The following is a 15,828-nucleotide window of genomic DNA, read 5'->3' on the forward strand; positions in this document are numbered from 1 at the left end:
CACTTTGTAATGAGTCTATATCATATATTAGTTTCATTTTCAGTTGTTCTTGTATCTGTGTAGTTAATGCTACATCTGATACTCTGAATGAGAGTTGTCTGTAACATTGTTTCTGCTGCAGTAGATATGAAGGCAAAGGTGCTGTAAGTAGCCTATTCCAAGATGACAGTATAACATAATAAGTTCTGACTCCATTGTGCTATGTCCTGCCATGCAATGCTGGTGCTCGTGTTCTCACCAGTTGTGTGTTGTTGGAAAAATAAATAAACTTAAGGGGCTCCGCACAAAAGAGAGAGGAGCAAAGGAAATCAACGTGCAGGGCCCTTTGAAATGTAGATTGCTTTCTGCTTTCGTGCAGCGTGAGTGATGATAATGAAGACAGACTGACTGACAGTGAGTCTGTTGTAGACCATGGTCAGGGTGAAGTGCAATAGGCCAACCATTGGACTCTCCAAGTCCCACCTCTGACGTGCGCACTCCGCGCGCCTCTTAGGTGGTGCAGGACACAGGCTCAGACCAGACTGAGACCAGGACCATCCGGGACTACAGCAGCTCCTCAAGCCAAAGCCTGACCATGAAGCGTGTACTCGTCAGCCTCGTGTACAGCGCGTGCCTGCTGCTCTGGGACGTCCTGGCTACGTACACGCACACACACATGGGCGCACTGGACGCGCACGCCATCGCCGCGCAGACCTACGCACAGAGCCGCCACAACGGAAAGCCCCCGCTGCGGACCCTCAACCTGGCCAGTGAGTATCACCCCGCAGGGTCAGTCTGCGCCGTTTAGGATCTGAACTCATGAGTGGGATATTTACAGATGAGTAGTTTTAGAGCTTGTTGAGTGAACAGGTTTTTAACAACAAACAACCCCTCAAACAGGCCGTTTTTTACGGAGCCCCTAAAGTTCCCTGAGGAGAGAAATACATGTATCGTGTGTGTACTTTTTCAAGAGCGTCAGTGGGTGTGGACAATTTGTTTTTTTAATTTCTCTTTTGGTGAACAACACAACATCCCGTCAGAACACGAGCATTCCATGGCTGAACCTAGTGCATTGGAACTAATGTCCTACACTGATGTTCTGATGTGGCATTCTGATCAGCAGGAAACGTTTTCTAAACATTTTGAAGGACAACACACTACAGGTGGGTGTTTACTAAATGTTGGGAAAGTGGCCTTAAAGCAAAGAAGGAAGATATCATGTAATATTGGCTTTGTAGGAGACAGTAAGGGACCTCACCACATCTGGCACATCAATTCCAAAACCTAAAACCTTGGAGTGTGCATTACAAAACTAGCAGTGACCCAAGAGTTGTTGATACTTACGCTGGAGTTGGTGCAGCAAACCAACGCACTTGATCCAATTCAATATCATTCCGACATCTTCCTTTTTTGCTCTAAAGCCACTTTCCCTACATTCATAAACATCCAGGTGTGCCATGCCTTTCTACACAAATAACGTTTGTAGTAGGCTATGTACAATACATTCTTTAAAAAAATCTCTAAAAACCTACTTTAAAAAAAAAAAATCTGAATTATCTTGTACGCACAGGATTTACAGTGTTTTGTTCCCTCTTTCTCTCCTGTCAAGGAACTTTAGGGGCTTTGTATCTATCATTTTTTAAATATTTATCTTGTGAAAATAAAATGGGAATTGATCCATATGAAAACTGAAAAATTCTAAACCTCACTACCGTTCATCGGGAAGCCAAGTTTACACTTATGTTGGTTGGTTCAACCATATCGGATTTGTTTTTGTATCCAGCAACAGTGGCCTCACAGCCGCACACATATTACTGACTTACCAACAGTCTGGAAACCAGTCAGGACAGTCAAATGTAAGGTCCAGATGAGCAGTCAGGATAGTTGTCCGATAAACTCAAAAGCCCAGTGGGAGAAAAGAGAGATCTACCTCCTGTCGACGGCCCAAAGCTGCAATAACTTAATATGTAATATTATTACAATGGAACATTCATTTCAATTTATTTTCTGCCTTATTATTATTTATATATGTGTAATATCTAAGTAACTGGAGCTTGTTTGTTTATAACCAAAGGTGGAAACAAACTGGTTTAAAGTAAAGATGGACGTGTTAAGGGTTAGATGGAGGTTTAATGTTTGGTGATCACTGGTTTCCAGGCCACAGGTCAGAGGTGAAATCGTAATCAAAGTAAGAAGTCATTCAGTAATGGCCGACAGTTTATCTTATTTCCTGTTGTTTTGATGTTGGATCCAGCATCAATGCTCTTTCTGAAAACGCCTGCATGGACGACCGGCTGTTTGACCTGAGCTCGGCTCAAACACGGCTTTTACTAATCGCTGTCTCAGTGTGTGCAGCCTGTTTATTACACACAGAAGAGACAGAATGCAGTGTCCGTTACTGAGTATGAACTCAGTGGTATCTGAACTCAGGACAGAGACAGTCCAGGACACCGTTTATGTCCGCCCGGCACCATCCAGAGGCTCAGGCTGACGAACAGCTCGGCTACAGGCGACATAGAGTCAGGATGAGCGTTAGAAAGTTTAATGTATTCTCAGCTGCTTGACTCCGACTCAGTTCCTCTGAAAAAGCATTACGATCCGTGTCTCAGTGGGCAAATATTCATGTTCTACAATTCGATAAAGCCTTTCTCAGGTGGAGACGGTGTTTTTGCACCGTAGGAACTTGTTGTAGTTCTGTTTAAGAGCTTTGGAACAGGGAGAACCGTGCCTGGTCAGAGTGAAAACAAGCAGTGAGGGGGCAATATATGTAGAATATTGGAGCAATCACTGATAAACTATATTGAGATGCAACATTTGTGAGTTTTCTTTCTTGTGACTCAGTGGGAGTCCGCCTGGGCCGACATGTATCGCTGACCACCAGTAAACTGTAAGGCAGCTTTGAGTAATGTCCATTGATTATTATTCAGAGAGGTTATGGCCTTATCAGATTGTGGAACATGAGCCCTTGCTGCTGCCGTCGCCCGCACACAAAGATCGGATGCTTAGGGAGATCATGTTGCTTTAATGTACGTGAGTGTCTTCTTCTGTAGCTGTCCTGTTTAACCCACTAATGTTGTTCTACCGCTCTCCTCTCTGGTGCCCTCTAGTGCCCAGGAGTGATTTCACGTATAGAGGGGGGTATGCGTACCACTACCAGCCTCCTCCTCCTCCGGGGATACCTGCGCCTGTGTACCTGTACCCACCCGCCCCGTACCACAGGCCTCCCATCATCGCCGCAGTGCCCCCCTTCAACCAGCAGGGGCATCACTCCTATCCCCTGTTCAAAGGCCCTCCTGTCTCCCACCATCATCACCACCATGCCCCGCCCCACCCACATGTGTTCAAAGGCCCCGTCTATCCCAAGACCAAAGGCCCCTGTCCGACTAAAGCAGCCCCCACTGCCCCGCCCCCACCTGTGGTCAGACCTCCTCCTACTGCCCCGCCCACCCCGCCCCCGACCACCCCATTGGCTACAACCACGACTCCACCAACCACTACGACTACCACACCAGCCCCTACAACCACAACCCCCGCGACAACAACCACTGCGGCCCCCACCACCACGCCGGCGCCGCCCAGCACCACGCTCCCGCTGACCACTGCGGCGGTGACTCTACCGGTCAGTACCCAAAGCGGGCTCAACACCACCATCAGTCCAGTGGAGACAGGTAGAACATGCATTACAGTCAGGTTTGTCCCAGTGCTACATACGTTTACATTAGCTGATACCCCTGTGTGCCAGATGCCCTCCCATCCTCCTGTAATGTTCACCTGAGATGGTGCAGGTTAAAGAAGGCATATCTGCGAATGTAATATATGTAATCCACATTATTGTGTTATATTATTATTATTTTTTAGCTCTAGGGCCCATGTGTTTAACACAAGGCCCACGGACCAGATGCGGCCCGTGAGATGTTTCAATCCGTCATGTGACATATAGAGCACACATTCCTCAGTATGTAAAAAAAAAAGTATGTTATGCATGCCCAGAGTGCTCACTCCAGCCACTAGGGGCAGCTTAAATAAAAAAAGGAAAGAATTCCACTTGTGTCTAGCAGAGGGCACTGACATAATAAGAAATAAACAACACATTATAGCCAAGTGGTAAATGGTCAGTCTGCCCCAGGGTGGCTGTGGCTACAGTTGGTGCTTACCACCAAGTGTGGAGTGAATGAATAATGACTACAATGTAGCAGAAACCTGTGAAACAGGCTTGTAAAGGGAAAAAAAAGTATTTACCTGTTACCATTATGCGAGGCTCACGACCTGCCGTGGTATCTGCATTTCGACCCACCACCCAAAATGAGTTCGACACCCCTGCTCTCGAGCCTCTAAAACCTATCTTCAATATCTTCATTAGTTAAATTATTGCATCCAGAATATATTTACTTATTTGTTTCGTATCATTTGATTTGTTAAAGCCACACTACGTAACCTTTCACTCAATAAATACACTGAAATATGATCTTTTTTTTTTGGTGAAAATGGCCTAACCCTCGCTTCTCCTCCTGTCTCCATGGAGATAGGTTTCTTTACGTTTCTTTGACTGCTACGGTGTGGCTTGAACACATTTAGTGCATCATTATTTCCATTTTCAAAACTGCGATCATTTCAATATTAATGATATGAATGATATGTGTATGTATGTGAATGATAACCGCCCACTTTGAAATCTTGTAGGAATTTCAATAACAATGAATGTACTTGGATATCGGTTTGATTACTTGGTTTGATAAAACTGCTTTAAATCAAGATGAGTATTCTGAATGCAAATGATTTGAGCTTGTGAAGATATTTGGATTGTCATTTGTCCACTGTCTTTGTCTCTGTGTCCTGTTTGTGTTTACCCTTTCATTTGAGAAGAAAAATGAGTGTCCAACATGGCTCTGCGGTGCTGTCCACTGAGAGGTTCTAACCCAGCGACCATGTTGGTCAAGACTGGGCCTGTGCATCTGAAACTGACCCTCAGACTATACGTATGTTATCAGTGCAATTGAGCTGTAAAATGTTAAAGCAGAACTGAGGTCTAAGTACTTCAAAAGTATTTTGACTCAGACCGAGCTAAAGTACAGTACATTGTAATGTACTTTTAAACATTATTACATTGTATACATTCAGAATCACTCTTGACTGTTTATGAACCAGTCCGAACCAACTTTTAACCAGTCAACTTGTCTGACTGAGTCTGAACTAGTTTAAACAAGTCTGAACCAACTTTCAATCAGTCTGATCTAGTATGAACTAGTTTGAACTAGTCTAAACTAGTCTGAACCAACTTTCAACCCGTCTGAACTAGTCTGAACTAGTTTGAAACAGCCTGAACAAGTCTGAACCAACTTTGAACCAGTGCGATCTAGTATGAACCAGTTTGAACCAGGCTGAACCAGTTTGAACCAGTCTTAACAGGTCTGAACCACATTTGAACCAGTCTGATCTAGTATTAACTAGTTTGAACCAGGCAGAACTAGTTTGAACTAGTTTGAACCAGGCTGATCTAGTATGAACTAGTTTGAACCAGGCTGAACTAGTTTGAACCAGTCTGAACTAGTTTGAAGCAGGCTGAGCTAGTCTGAACTAGTTTGAACCAGTCTGAACTAGTTTGAAGCAGGCTGAGCTAGTCTGAACTAGTTTGAACCAGTCTGAACTAGTTTGAACCGACTTTCAACCTGTTTGAACTAGTGTGAACCAAAATTCAGCCAGTGAGAACTGGTCTAAACCAAATTTCAACAAGTCTGAACTAGTCTGAACCAAATTATAATCAGTCTGAACCAAATTTCAATCAGTCTGAACCAAATTTCAACCAGTCTGGACCAAATTCAAGTAGTCTGAACTAGTCTGAACCAAATTTCAACCAGTCTGAACTAGTCTCTGGCCTGACCCTCACAGAGACAGACTCCGAGTGCCGGAGCCGCCCTCTGGACCTGGTCTTCATCATCGACAGCTCCCGCAGCGTTCGGCCCGGCGAGTTCGAGAAGGTGAAGATCTTCTTGGCCGACATGGTGGACACCCTGGACGTGGGTGCGGAGGGCACACGCGTCGCTGTGGTCAACTACGCCAGCACGGTCAAGATCGAGTTCCTGCTCAAAGACCACTTCAACAAGCTCGACCTGAAGAAAGCCATCTCCCGCATCGACCCGCTGGCCGCCGGCACCATGACGGGACTGGCCATCAAGTCCGCTATGACCGAAGCCTTCACAGAAGAGTCGGGAGCCAGACCCAAAGCCGGGAAGATCTCCAAGGTGGCCATAATTGTGACGGACGGACGGCCCCAGGATAACGTGGAGGAGGTGTCGGCGGCGGCACGAGGCTCCGGGATAGAGATCTACGCCGTGGGGGTGGACCGTGCAGACATGAACTCCCTCAAGCAGATGGCCAGTATCCCGCTGGAGGAGCACGTCTTCTATGTGGAGACGTACGGAGTCATCGAGAAGGTCACCTCCAAGTTCAGAGAGACGCTGTGTGGTAGGAAAAAGTGCTCAAGAGCAGCTTCACTAACAAGCAGCGGGTTTACGTGGAAGAAATATCAATCAGGGTTGTATTGTAAGAGAAAATAATCAGAAATTGTGAATTTACTTGATTCAGGGCTTCTTCAGGGCTGGATTGGCGATGAATTTATGTGCCATCGCCCACTGTTACATTCAGTGCAAAACACAAGAGACCAAACATATTTACCTTGTTTGGGATTTTTGCACAACAACAAAAATCTAGTCAGACATTCTAGTTGTGAGTTCTTCATGTAAACCTGCTGCCTGCACTCGCCTCATCACTGTGTCCATTGTACTCAGTGGGACTGGCACATGGACTGCAGATGTGTGAATACGGCTTCCGCCTCCCTGAAAAAACACTGTGAAGTTTGGAGGTTTCCTGACCCTAAACTTTGTCAGAATCCACCAGGAAATGTACTTACAATCACTGTGGAGACTTTGTAACATTGTACAGTGCCCTCCTGTAATATGGGCTGTATGCACAGGAACCACATCTGTTTATTCCTATGAGGGATTGACAGTGTCTCACACAAATAAATATTTGAACATTTCTTTGTGGATAGTTACTGATGGACAGTCACTGGAAATGTGTAAAAAAAAAAAAAAAGAAGAAAATTCAGCTCAGTTTTTATAACACTGTTTTTGACTTCAAGCTAAATGGCGAACAAAAATTAAAGTTAAATGGAAAGTCCAATCAGAAATCACCCGTCGTTTGTATCTAGCCCTCAGGCTGATGATACTCTGAATAAAAATATAAATGCAACACTTTTCTCCCATTTTTCATAAGCTGAACTCAAAGATATATAACATAGATATAACATTTTCTTTACACACAGTAGACCCATTTCTCTTTGTCTTTGTCTGAGACTCATCCCGCTCACATGTGATGCACGGACACAACCCACAGCCATCCCTCCAAACCTGTGCCACTGTGGCACTGTGCTGTGTGCAAAATTTCAGAGTATCCTTTTATTGTAGACAAGGTACTTATGAGGTCTAATCAGCATCTTGTTATGCCATGGCTGTGAGGGGATAGAGAAGTGCTCACTAACCAAGATTTAGACAGTCTGTTTATAGATACTCTTTTTATCTTTGTATTCAATGAGGGCAAAAAGAAAAGTGTTGCGTTTATATTTTTAAAAAACATTTACTTCTCTCCTATATTTACTCCTTTATTATTAATTATTTATTCGTATATACTGACGTCTGTATGACTACAGGGCTATGTGTGTCTTGCATTGCATTTTTGTATTTATTTTATGTTCCAATGCTTTCTTTTCTCATTATCATATTATTATATGATGAATGATGAATAATTAATCAGAGTGAATAATGTTTTGCATATCCTTAAAGCCTACTAATTTCCATTCATTCTCCTTGTTGTGTGACGTGAGAAATTGTTTCACCTGTATAGGCCTGTGTTGTCCAACATGCAGGGCACCTTGGCTGAGATGTGGTGAAGACCATATTGAAAATGACAAAAAGTGATTGTAGAGCTCGGTATTGTGTTGTCAAAACTGCTGATTTGTGGCACATGGTTCACATAAAACCTAAAAATTAACACAGGTTCCGTGGCTCATATTACTTCTTTAGAATAATTTGGTAAACCTCTAAACTTTGCAACAAACATGTAATGTTCAAATGATGACATTCAATCTAGAATTCTATACGTTTGTTGAGTGATGATGTCATCACTCTACTTCCGGGTCCAACTTTAGTCCTATTCACTATAATGGGATTGATCTGATTGTAACCTGCTGTAGAGCCGACTACAGGCTCTTTCTAAACATCTGATCACACAAATATCACACTTACTCTGGAGTTTCTTTTGTATGTCTTCACTAACATTAATTATCAAATTATTTTTCCATATAAAAATTATTTTGAGTATAAGAATATAATTTTGCCTTTTATCTGCTGTTAGCAGGAGATTCAGATAAAGTTGTGTTTTCTGCTGTATGTCTATGGAACTCTCAAAAGTTTGGACCCTGAAGTAGCTTATTATTGAGTGTGACGCAAGGGGCGAGGAGTATGCTTCTCTATGGTCCTAATGGAGGGGAGCTGACGTTGCTGTAATACCACCCGCCCCCACCAGGAGCGACTCCAACAGACACTTGGGAGCATTGATTCTAATAGGACTTAAAACGTCCCAAGAAGGGCTTAAAAGCCTGGCTCCAGTTTTTCTAAAAATAGCTATGTTTTTAAAATGTTTTTAACTGTGCTGTTTTTTGTTTAAAAGTCCGAAAATTGGAAGCATTTTCAGTGCATTGACTAGCCTGTCAATCAAGTTCTGGAGCTCTGTGGAGGCTCCGCCCACCCCGTGAGGGCTTCCCGCCTTTTGCCCTTTTAAGGAACAGGCTTCGCAGGAGGAGATAGAGCGGCCATTAAGTTTCACACACGACTCTGGAACCTTTACAATGAATGAGGCTGAATGGGACCCACTCATCTTTATTATATTATATCTATGGTGTGACGTCACTCTTAACAAACGTATTGAATTTATGCTGCAATCCACTTATCCACTTATATTTTTTTACACTGGTACATTTCAAATGGAACACACTTATGATTTGATAATACTACTCAAAAATCCAAAACGATTAAGACCTTTGAGGAAAACTGGATCACAGCATTAGCTCAGGGACCATTTGACAATCTGCAGTTTAACTAGCCACGAGCCCGAATAAATACAATGTATTACATCACAAAGGGAAGAATCCCCAAACTCTCCCATTTCATGTGACAAGTTCTCTTTCTTTGACCACCTGTGCACGCTTCCTGTAGCTTGTAGCCAGCCTGGCTCTGGGTTAGCCAGCGTGGGTGTGCTAGCTGCTGCTGTGTCCGCTGTATTGCAGGTGTGGACCCCTGCGCCATGGGACACGACTGCCAGCACATTTGCGTCAACAGCAACGCCTCGTATTACTGCAAGTGCCGCGCGGGCTATATCCTCAACGCAGACAAGAAAACGTGCTTGCTCAAACGTAAGGACCGGTCGCCAACCACCTGCTAAGCTAATGCTAACGCTTCAGAAGGCTGCAGTTAGCGCTTAGCTTCACTTGGCTCTGATTCACTGCCTCACAACCAACGTGCTCTTTGTTACTTCGAAGAGAAGAACTTGTTGGACAACTATAGTGCAATAATACAGATGTGGATGTCTTGCTTTTCGTGGCTCTTTATCTATCCATCCCTCCCTCCCTCCATCCATCCATCCATCCATTTTCTTCTACTTGTCCGTTGTCGGGTCGTGGGGGCAGCTGTTGGAGCTGCCCAAATCACATTGCACCAGCCCCTTATGGCTCCTCCTGCAGGTGGTGGGTCCACGGAAGGACGGCCTCATGGTTCTAACCGGGCCTGTTGGTCTCTCATGAGGGGCTTCTGAACCGCTCTTTGTCTGACCCGTCACCTAAGACCTGTTTGCCATGGCAGACCCTGACAACAGAGCTCCCAGGATCATTCAGGCGCTCAAACCCCTCCACCACGTTAAGGTGGCGGTTCCAGGAGGGGTCGTGGCTCTTAGCTTTAGCATTTTAATTTCACTCAGGTAGGCTTGTTTACCGGCTTCAGTGGTGTCAGCTCCTTTCTTTCGTCAGACAGAAAGCCTCCTTGACAGTCCCAGGTCTGCAGTAAGGTGTAGGCCCCTTTGTCCTGGTTCATGGTCTTTTGCTGCCTTCATGCGCTCTGGGAAAGATGAGCTTATCCAGTTGTGAAGTGTAAATGACAAGTGTGTTGTGTTCATGCGCTTTAGTGCTTGTAGCAATGGGAAACGTGAAGTGTGACATCACACATGATAATCGAGCTACTTCTGGGTCCAAACTGGTGAGAGTTCCATAGACAAACAGCAAACGCAGGAACTTAATCTCCTGCTGAAATAAAAGACCAACAACTGTTTTACTCCAAATTAGACAAATCAATTAGACAAGACAATGTCACCATTTCTCCAGGAAATATATTTATATATTCAGAATAAGCCTTCATTGTGTATAAACAAAATAATTTGACAATTAATATAAGAAAAGCCTTACTGATGAAAAAATAATGTGATATTTCTGTGTGATCAGATGTTTGAAAATAGCATTGTTCAAAACGGGGGCAGGTTAAAATCAGGAAAATCCCATTATAGTGAATGGGAAATAAGTTCCATTGGACCCTGAAGTGGAGTGACATAGGCACATTTGTTCATTACGTTTGACCCACCCTTCGATGCTGCTGGGGCTCATCCAGATGTGGAACCAGGCTGACCTGGAGGATAACAAGAGTATTCACCTTTTTCCGCCTGTGCCACTTGGAATCAATCAATCAAAGTTTATTTATATAGCACTTTACAGCAACACCAGGAGGACCAAAGTGCTTCACAGAAAGATTTGTGAAGCACTTATAAATTCACTGTTACCATGGTGATCTGCCATGTTTATGGGTACTAGCAAGCGTTTCCCATAGACTAACATTAGCTAAAAAGTGGAGAAAGTCGTTTACTGCATCTCGCATTTTTTACATGACTCTAAGTGGAAAAAGAGATGACATTAAAATGTATTGTTCTAATCAACTAAAAGACATGAAAAATCTGCTCTGTCGTGTTAAAGGGTCAAAGGTTATCTCATCTCGGGCATTACATTTATTTCCCAGAGGAAAATATGAGATGTTCATGTGCAATTGTCTACTCGACAAGTGGTATTTCCCATAATTATGGGAGCACAAGAAGGCAGCATACAGTCCACATGCCCTGAACAGGAGCGCACTAGCATCTCGTCTCGATACAATGACATGATTGTTGCATCTGTGGTCGAGCGGTTTACAGAAGGCTGGCGGTTGGAATCCCAACTCCTGCAGTGTCCTTGGTCACACTTGTTGTGTCCTTGGTCACACTTGGTCCATCTTGCCTCTAATGTTGGCGTCCGTTTGTGAATGGATGAGAGAGTGAGTTGTTCCTTGATGTACAGTGAAGCGCTTTGAGACTAATATAGGTGGAAGACCTCTCTATGTGACCTTTTACCATACAACTTCTACAGTTTAATGGTGCATGTAACCTTTTTTCGGGGGAAAAAGGTTGATATCAGTGTATATTTGACCTGTTCGTGACCCTGCGTCTGTACAGGTGATTAGCATGGCGCCTTTACGTTACGCAGTAAAAACATAACAGATCCGCAGTGACATTTCAGGGTTAGCCCTTCATCAGACTCTGACAGAGGCTCTGACAGACATACATGACTTGATGATGATGTCATGTAACCACTAATGATCACATGACATGACAGATTTTTGACCCAGGAAGCTGATGATTAGGATGTACGTGTTTTTTTGGCCAGCCTTTGCCTTCCATCTCTACAACACTCCTTTTAGGGTTTCAGATAGGTTTTCTGGAAGGACTGTATGAGTTCCATCAATATATTTATTCGTCATTGTACAGTTGTCTCTGTAAATGTGGTTTCCTTCATGGCTAGCACGGACTCTCTGCAGTAAAAAAAAAATCCACAAAAACACTGCACAGATGTACAAAAGCATCCAGTAAAACAATGTGGAACAGAAACTACAAGTGCAGCAGAAAAAGGCAAACAAGAGAGAGGGAGGTTGTTGGGATGAAAACCTACCAGAAACCCTAAAAACAACTGATCCTGGAGCGTCATAAAAGCCACCATGCTGGAAAGCAAAGGCACTAAGCTAACCATTTGTACTGCCAACGGGTCAAATACGCACTGATATCAGAAAAGTGACATGATGCACCTTTAAAGAAACGATTCAGCAGTTACACAGACCTTCTGCCTGACTGAAAGAAAGGTGTAAAACATGTTGAAGTGTATGTTCTTCAGAGGGGTGTCAAGAATGTGTCTGAAGTGTGTGTTTTTTGTCCACAGAGGTGAAGGTGCAGGTGATCGAGGACCCCTGTAAGTGTGAGGCTCGTCTGGCCTTCCAGAAGCAGACGCAGGCAGCTCTGCAGCAGCTCACCACCAAGAATATCCACTCACTAAATACGTCTGTCCGCTTTGCATGGCTTATCTGAGTTTGGGGGAGTTTAGGACCTGTCAACCTGCATCATGCCTCGATTGCAGAACCTAGGAGTGTATGTGCTCTGCTTATGGACGTGCTCACAGACATGTCCCAACAAGGCTCCCATAGTTTCGATGCGCTAATGTCTAGTGTGCCATGTCAATCTGTTCCTGAACCAGATGCTAGGTTGAAAAGGTCATGCTACTGCCTTCATATTAGCATGTTTTGACCCTTAACCTCTGTGCCACTCGCCGATGTGTCGCGGAGGATAGAGTCCCTGGAGAGCCTGGCAGGACGGGGCTAGAGACGCTCCATCGCCGGGGTAAGTGTGACCCATCTCACCCCTGGGACAACGGGCCTCCTCTGGCTGACCCGCTGACCCCTCCGTTTGTTTACCCAGGAACGAAGCACCGGACCGGGCTTCCTCTGCCGCGCCCCGCCTCTCCACGGACCTCTGCCGTCAACAGCTGTAGAAAACTCCTTTTTCTGATGCTGTGGCATGTTATATTTGACATACAGTATGTACAAAGTGGCTGTATATAAGAATTTGTATCAATTTCTTTGACTATTTTCTATAGCTTTAGAATGTGCATATCCAGTTACATCCAATAACTCTGAAGTTCAGTGAAAGTACATATACTTTGTTTTTGAGTAACCCTGCTCACTGTGGTTGTTTCTTTTTCTACAGCTTTACGTCTGTATTTCTTGCATTTTATTGTTTCATTGACGAAACAGTCCCCGCAATTCCTTATTTCTCAAATACGTGTTCAGTCACGAGCCTCAAACAAGTGACAACGGCCGGTGTAAATCAGCCAGAACTGTAGAAAGAATTTGCGTCTAAAAGCATCTTAATTCATCATATTGGGCCATGCTTTAACGCCATATCATCTCTGTAGAACAGTCATGATTCAATAATAAATAAATAGGCTAATGGCAACACATTCGCTAATGCTAACGCGGCTAGTGCTAATGTCCACAGCAGCTTATATAACGCCTACTGAAGAGACTCCTGCTGAAACATCATTATTGTGAGAAAAGCCTGACCTCTGCACTGCTTCATCTCGCCTTCAGAGCAGTCAGACTCACATATTAAAGGATCTGTATCATGCTATTTTAGCCATCCCAAAGTAAACTGCAGGCATTTATATGATATATTTTACCTCTACCACTATGGAGTACTGTACTCATTTTTGTGAGAAATATAAGTATTTTCTTGGGGTATTTTGCAAACCCGGAAGACACGACGCTTCGATTCGCTTAACTCCGCCCCCTCTCTCTGAGCAGATCTGCCCATGTATTATTAGCAGTAAGAAATATAAATATCACAGCAATAAGTTACTTCACAATGGAGTTATAGGGAGTTAACATCTGCAACACAGCTTCATAAATGGCTAGCACACAAGCTAACACACGTTGTGTTTGACTCACCGCTCTGGTCCATCGGGTGTTTACATTATGGGACTTGCGTTGGTTATAAAAGTTAATCCACTTTGATTCTGGCGAAGATTCACCAAACATCCATTAAGAGACGGTCACAGAAAAACACTATTTTCGCTGATAGTCGCTGAATCCCGGAGAGAAAAACAACTTCTGACGAGTGGCCTCTTCTTTGGAAGGTTGAATCAAGTCTGTCCTCTCATAGCCAAACGTAGCCTCCGTGACATTATCGTTAGCTAAGGAAAAAGAACAGGCGTGTCCAGAGTAGGTTAGAAAGAGTTCCTTCTTCACAACTTTCAGTGCAAGCATGACATCTGTTCAGATGCTCAGGGGGTGTGTTTGTTTTGGCCGCAGGGGCAGCGCTGACCTGGAGGAAAATTAAAATCAGCCTGTAAGGCATCACATTACAGACGTCGGGCTCTTCCTGTTTGACACTATGACATAAAAAACATCAGAGTGTCATGTCACAACTCAGTGGTTTTCCAGGAGAGGGCGGAGTGTTTGCTCAGAGAGCAGGATTCAGGAGGATTGCAGAGAACTGCGTGAATAAAGTAAAAAAAACACAGTTTTTATAAGGAAATAGCATTACAGCATGGCTAAAAGCTCCAAAAAAAGTAGCCATGTGCTCCGGGTGCGTCTAGGCCTTTCAAATTAATACAATCAAACTGGGAGTGCCTTAATACGCCAGTAATTCTGAAGCAGCGTGTGTCTGTCACTGTGAGGGTTATGATTCTGCTTCTGCTGCAGTGGTGTTAAAGATGCTGGTGTTAATACTTCAGGTTTATGTTCCAAGTAGCTCTGTCTCTAACTCCACTCAACATGGACCAAGCCCGTTTTCCGGAAGGGAGGAATTGTCCCCTGATTCATTCTGCGCTGAAAGTTATTTGTTAGCATGTCGTTTTAGCTGAATATGAAAGCTTGTTTTTCCTATTTTGTAATGTGTCGTTCCCACTACTGCCTGCTGAGGGCGCTCCAGGTACAATCTAAATCCTGCCCAGCCCCTTTTCTCACTCTTTTATATGATATGATACAACTTTATTGATCTCACCTGTTACAGCAGCTCTTAAGAACTCTCAGATAGAAAATGTGGTAAAAGTTTAAACTATAGCAATAACAGAATAAATGTATGAGGATATTTCCACTTTTGTTTCTTTATTTCATGAATTCATTAGAGAAGGAACTACTGTTATGAGCTAAAAAAAAAAAGCTTTAGAGTAAATACATCTGACACACTGTAGTGTCCAAATGCTTTTATATTTTATTTGCTTATTATTATTATGGTATGTACCCTTTTCCCCAGAATATTTAGCGGGTTTGATGGGACGATCCAAGTTATGTGTTATATGTTTTATGTTTCATGTTGCATGACTGAACCGAAACAAAATTCATAGTAGTGAACCTGAACAATGGCCAATAAAACGATTCTGATTCTGAAGCTCTACTGATGGAGAATTGCCATTTTCTGTGCATTCCTTTGTCCTGACCCTCCTTTAAAGACTATGGTTCAGTTTGCAATTCTGTAAGAGCAGTTTACCCTTAACCAAGGCAGTGTTTTGGAGAATAAACATGTTGTAAAATGCCTGTGTGTGTTTTCTTGCTCAGTTAGTATTGACTTTTCCCACAGTTTCAGAAAGGTTCAGTCCCCGTGGTGGTCCTCATGGCCTCCTCTATGTTTAAGAATGCCTCCCTGCTGTCATTACCAGCCCAGGTACAGCTCTGAGAACCGTCCCATCACATCAGCGGTCTCAAACAAAGATCATCAGAGCCTGGAGGCTGTAGTAGAGGCTGCTCCTGGTGCAGACAGCTCCTCTAACACATGGTTCATCTCAGCATTATGTCCATGTGTTTGAATATGTAAGGGGGTGATAATAGTAAAGTTTACTCCCTAGACCAGGGTCTTTTGGATCCAAAGACGCGAAATCAGGTGTAACTGAGTACTGACCCG

General features: G+C 43.7%; 1 protein-coding gene across 1 annotated transcript; it reads left to right on the forward strand.

Moving 5' to 3' along the window:
* Positions 1-411: 411 nt before the first annotated feature.
* On the forward strand, positions 412-12,459 carry LOC306975177 (uncharacterized protein; the record flags this gene model as incomplete). Its single annotated transcript, XM_079572608.1, has 6 exons — positions 412-420; positions 494-749; positions 3,087-3,647; positions 5,866-6,441; positions 9,320-9,445; positions 12,314-12,459. 6 exons carry the CDS (start codon positions 412-414, stop codon positions 12,457-12,459), a joined length of 1,674 nt encoding a protein of 557 aa, XP_079428734.1.
* Positions 12,460-15,828: the final 3,369 nt, after the last annotated feature.

Source organism: Gobius niger, assembly GCF_951799975.1.
Source record: "Gobius niger genome assembly, chromosome: 15".
NCBI classification, from domain to species: domain Eukaryota; kingdom Metazoa; phylum Chordata; class Actinopteri; order Gobiiformes; family Gobiidae; genus Gobius; species Gobius niger.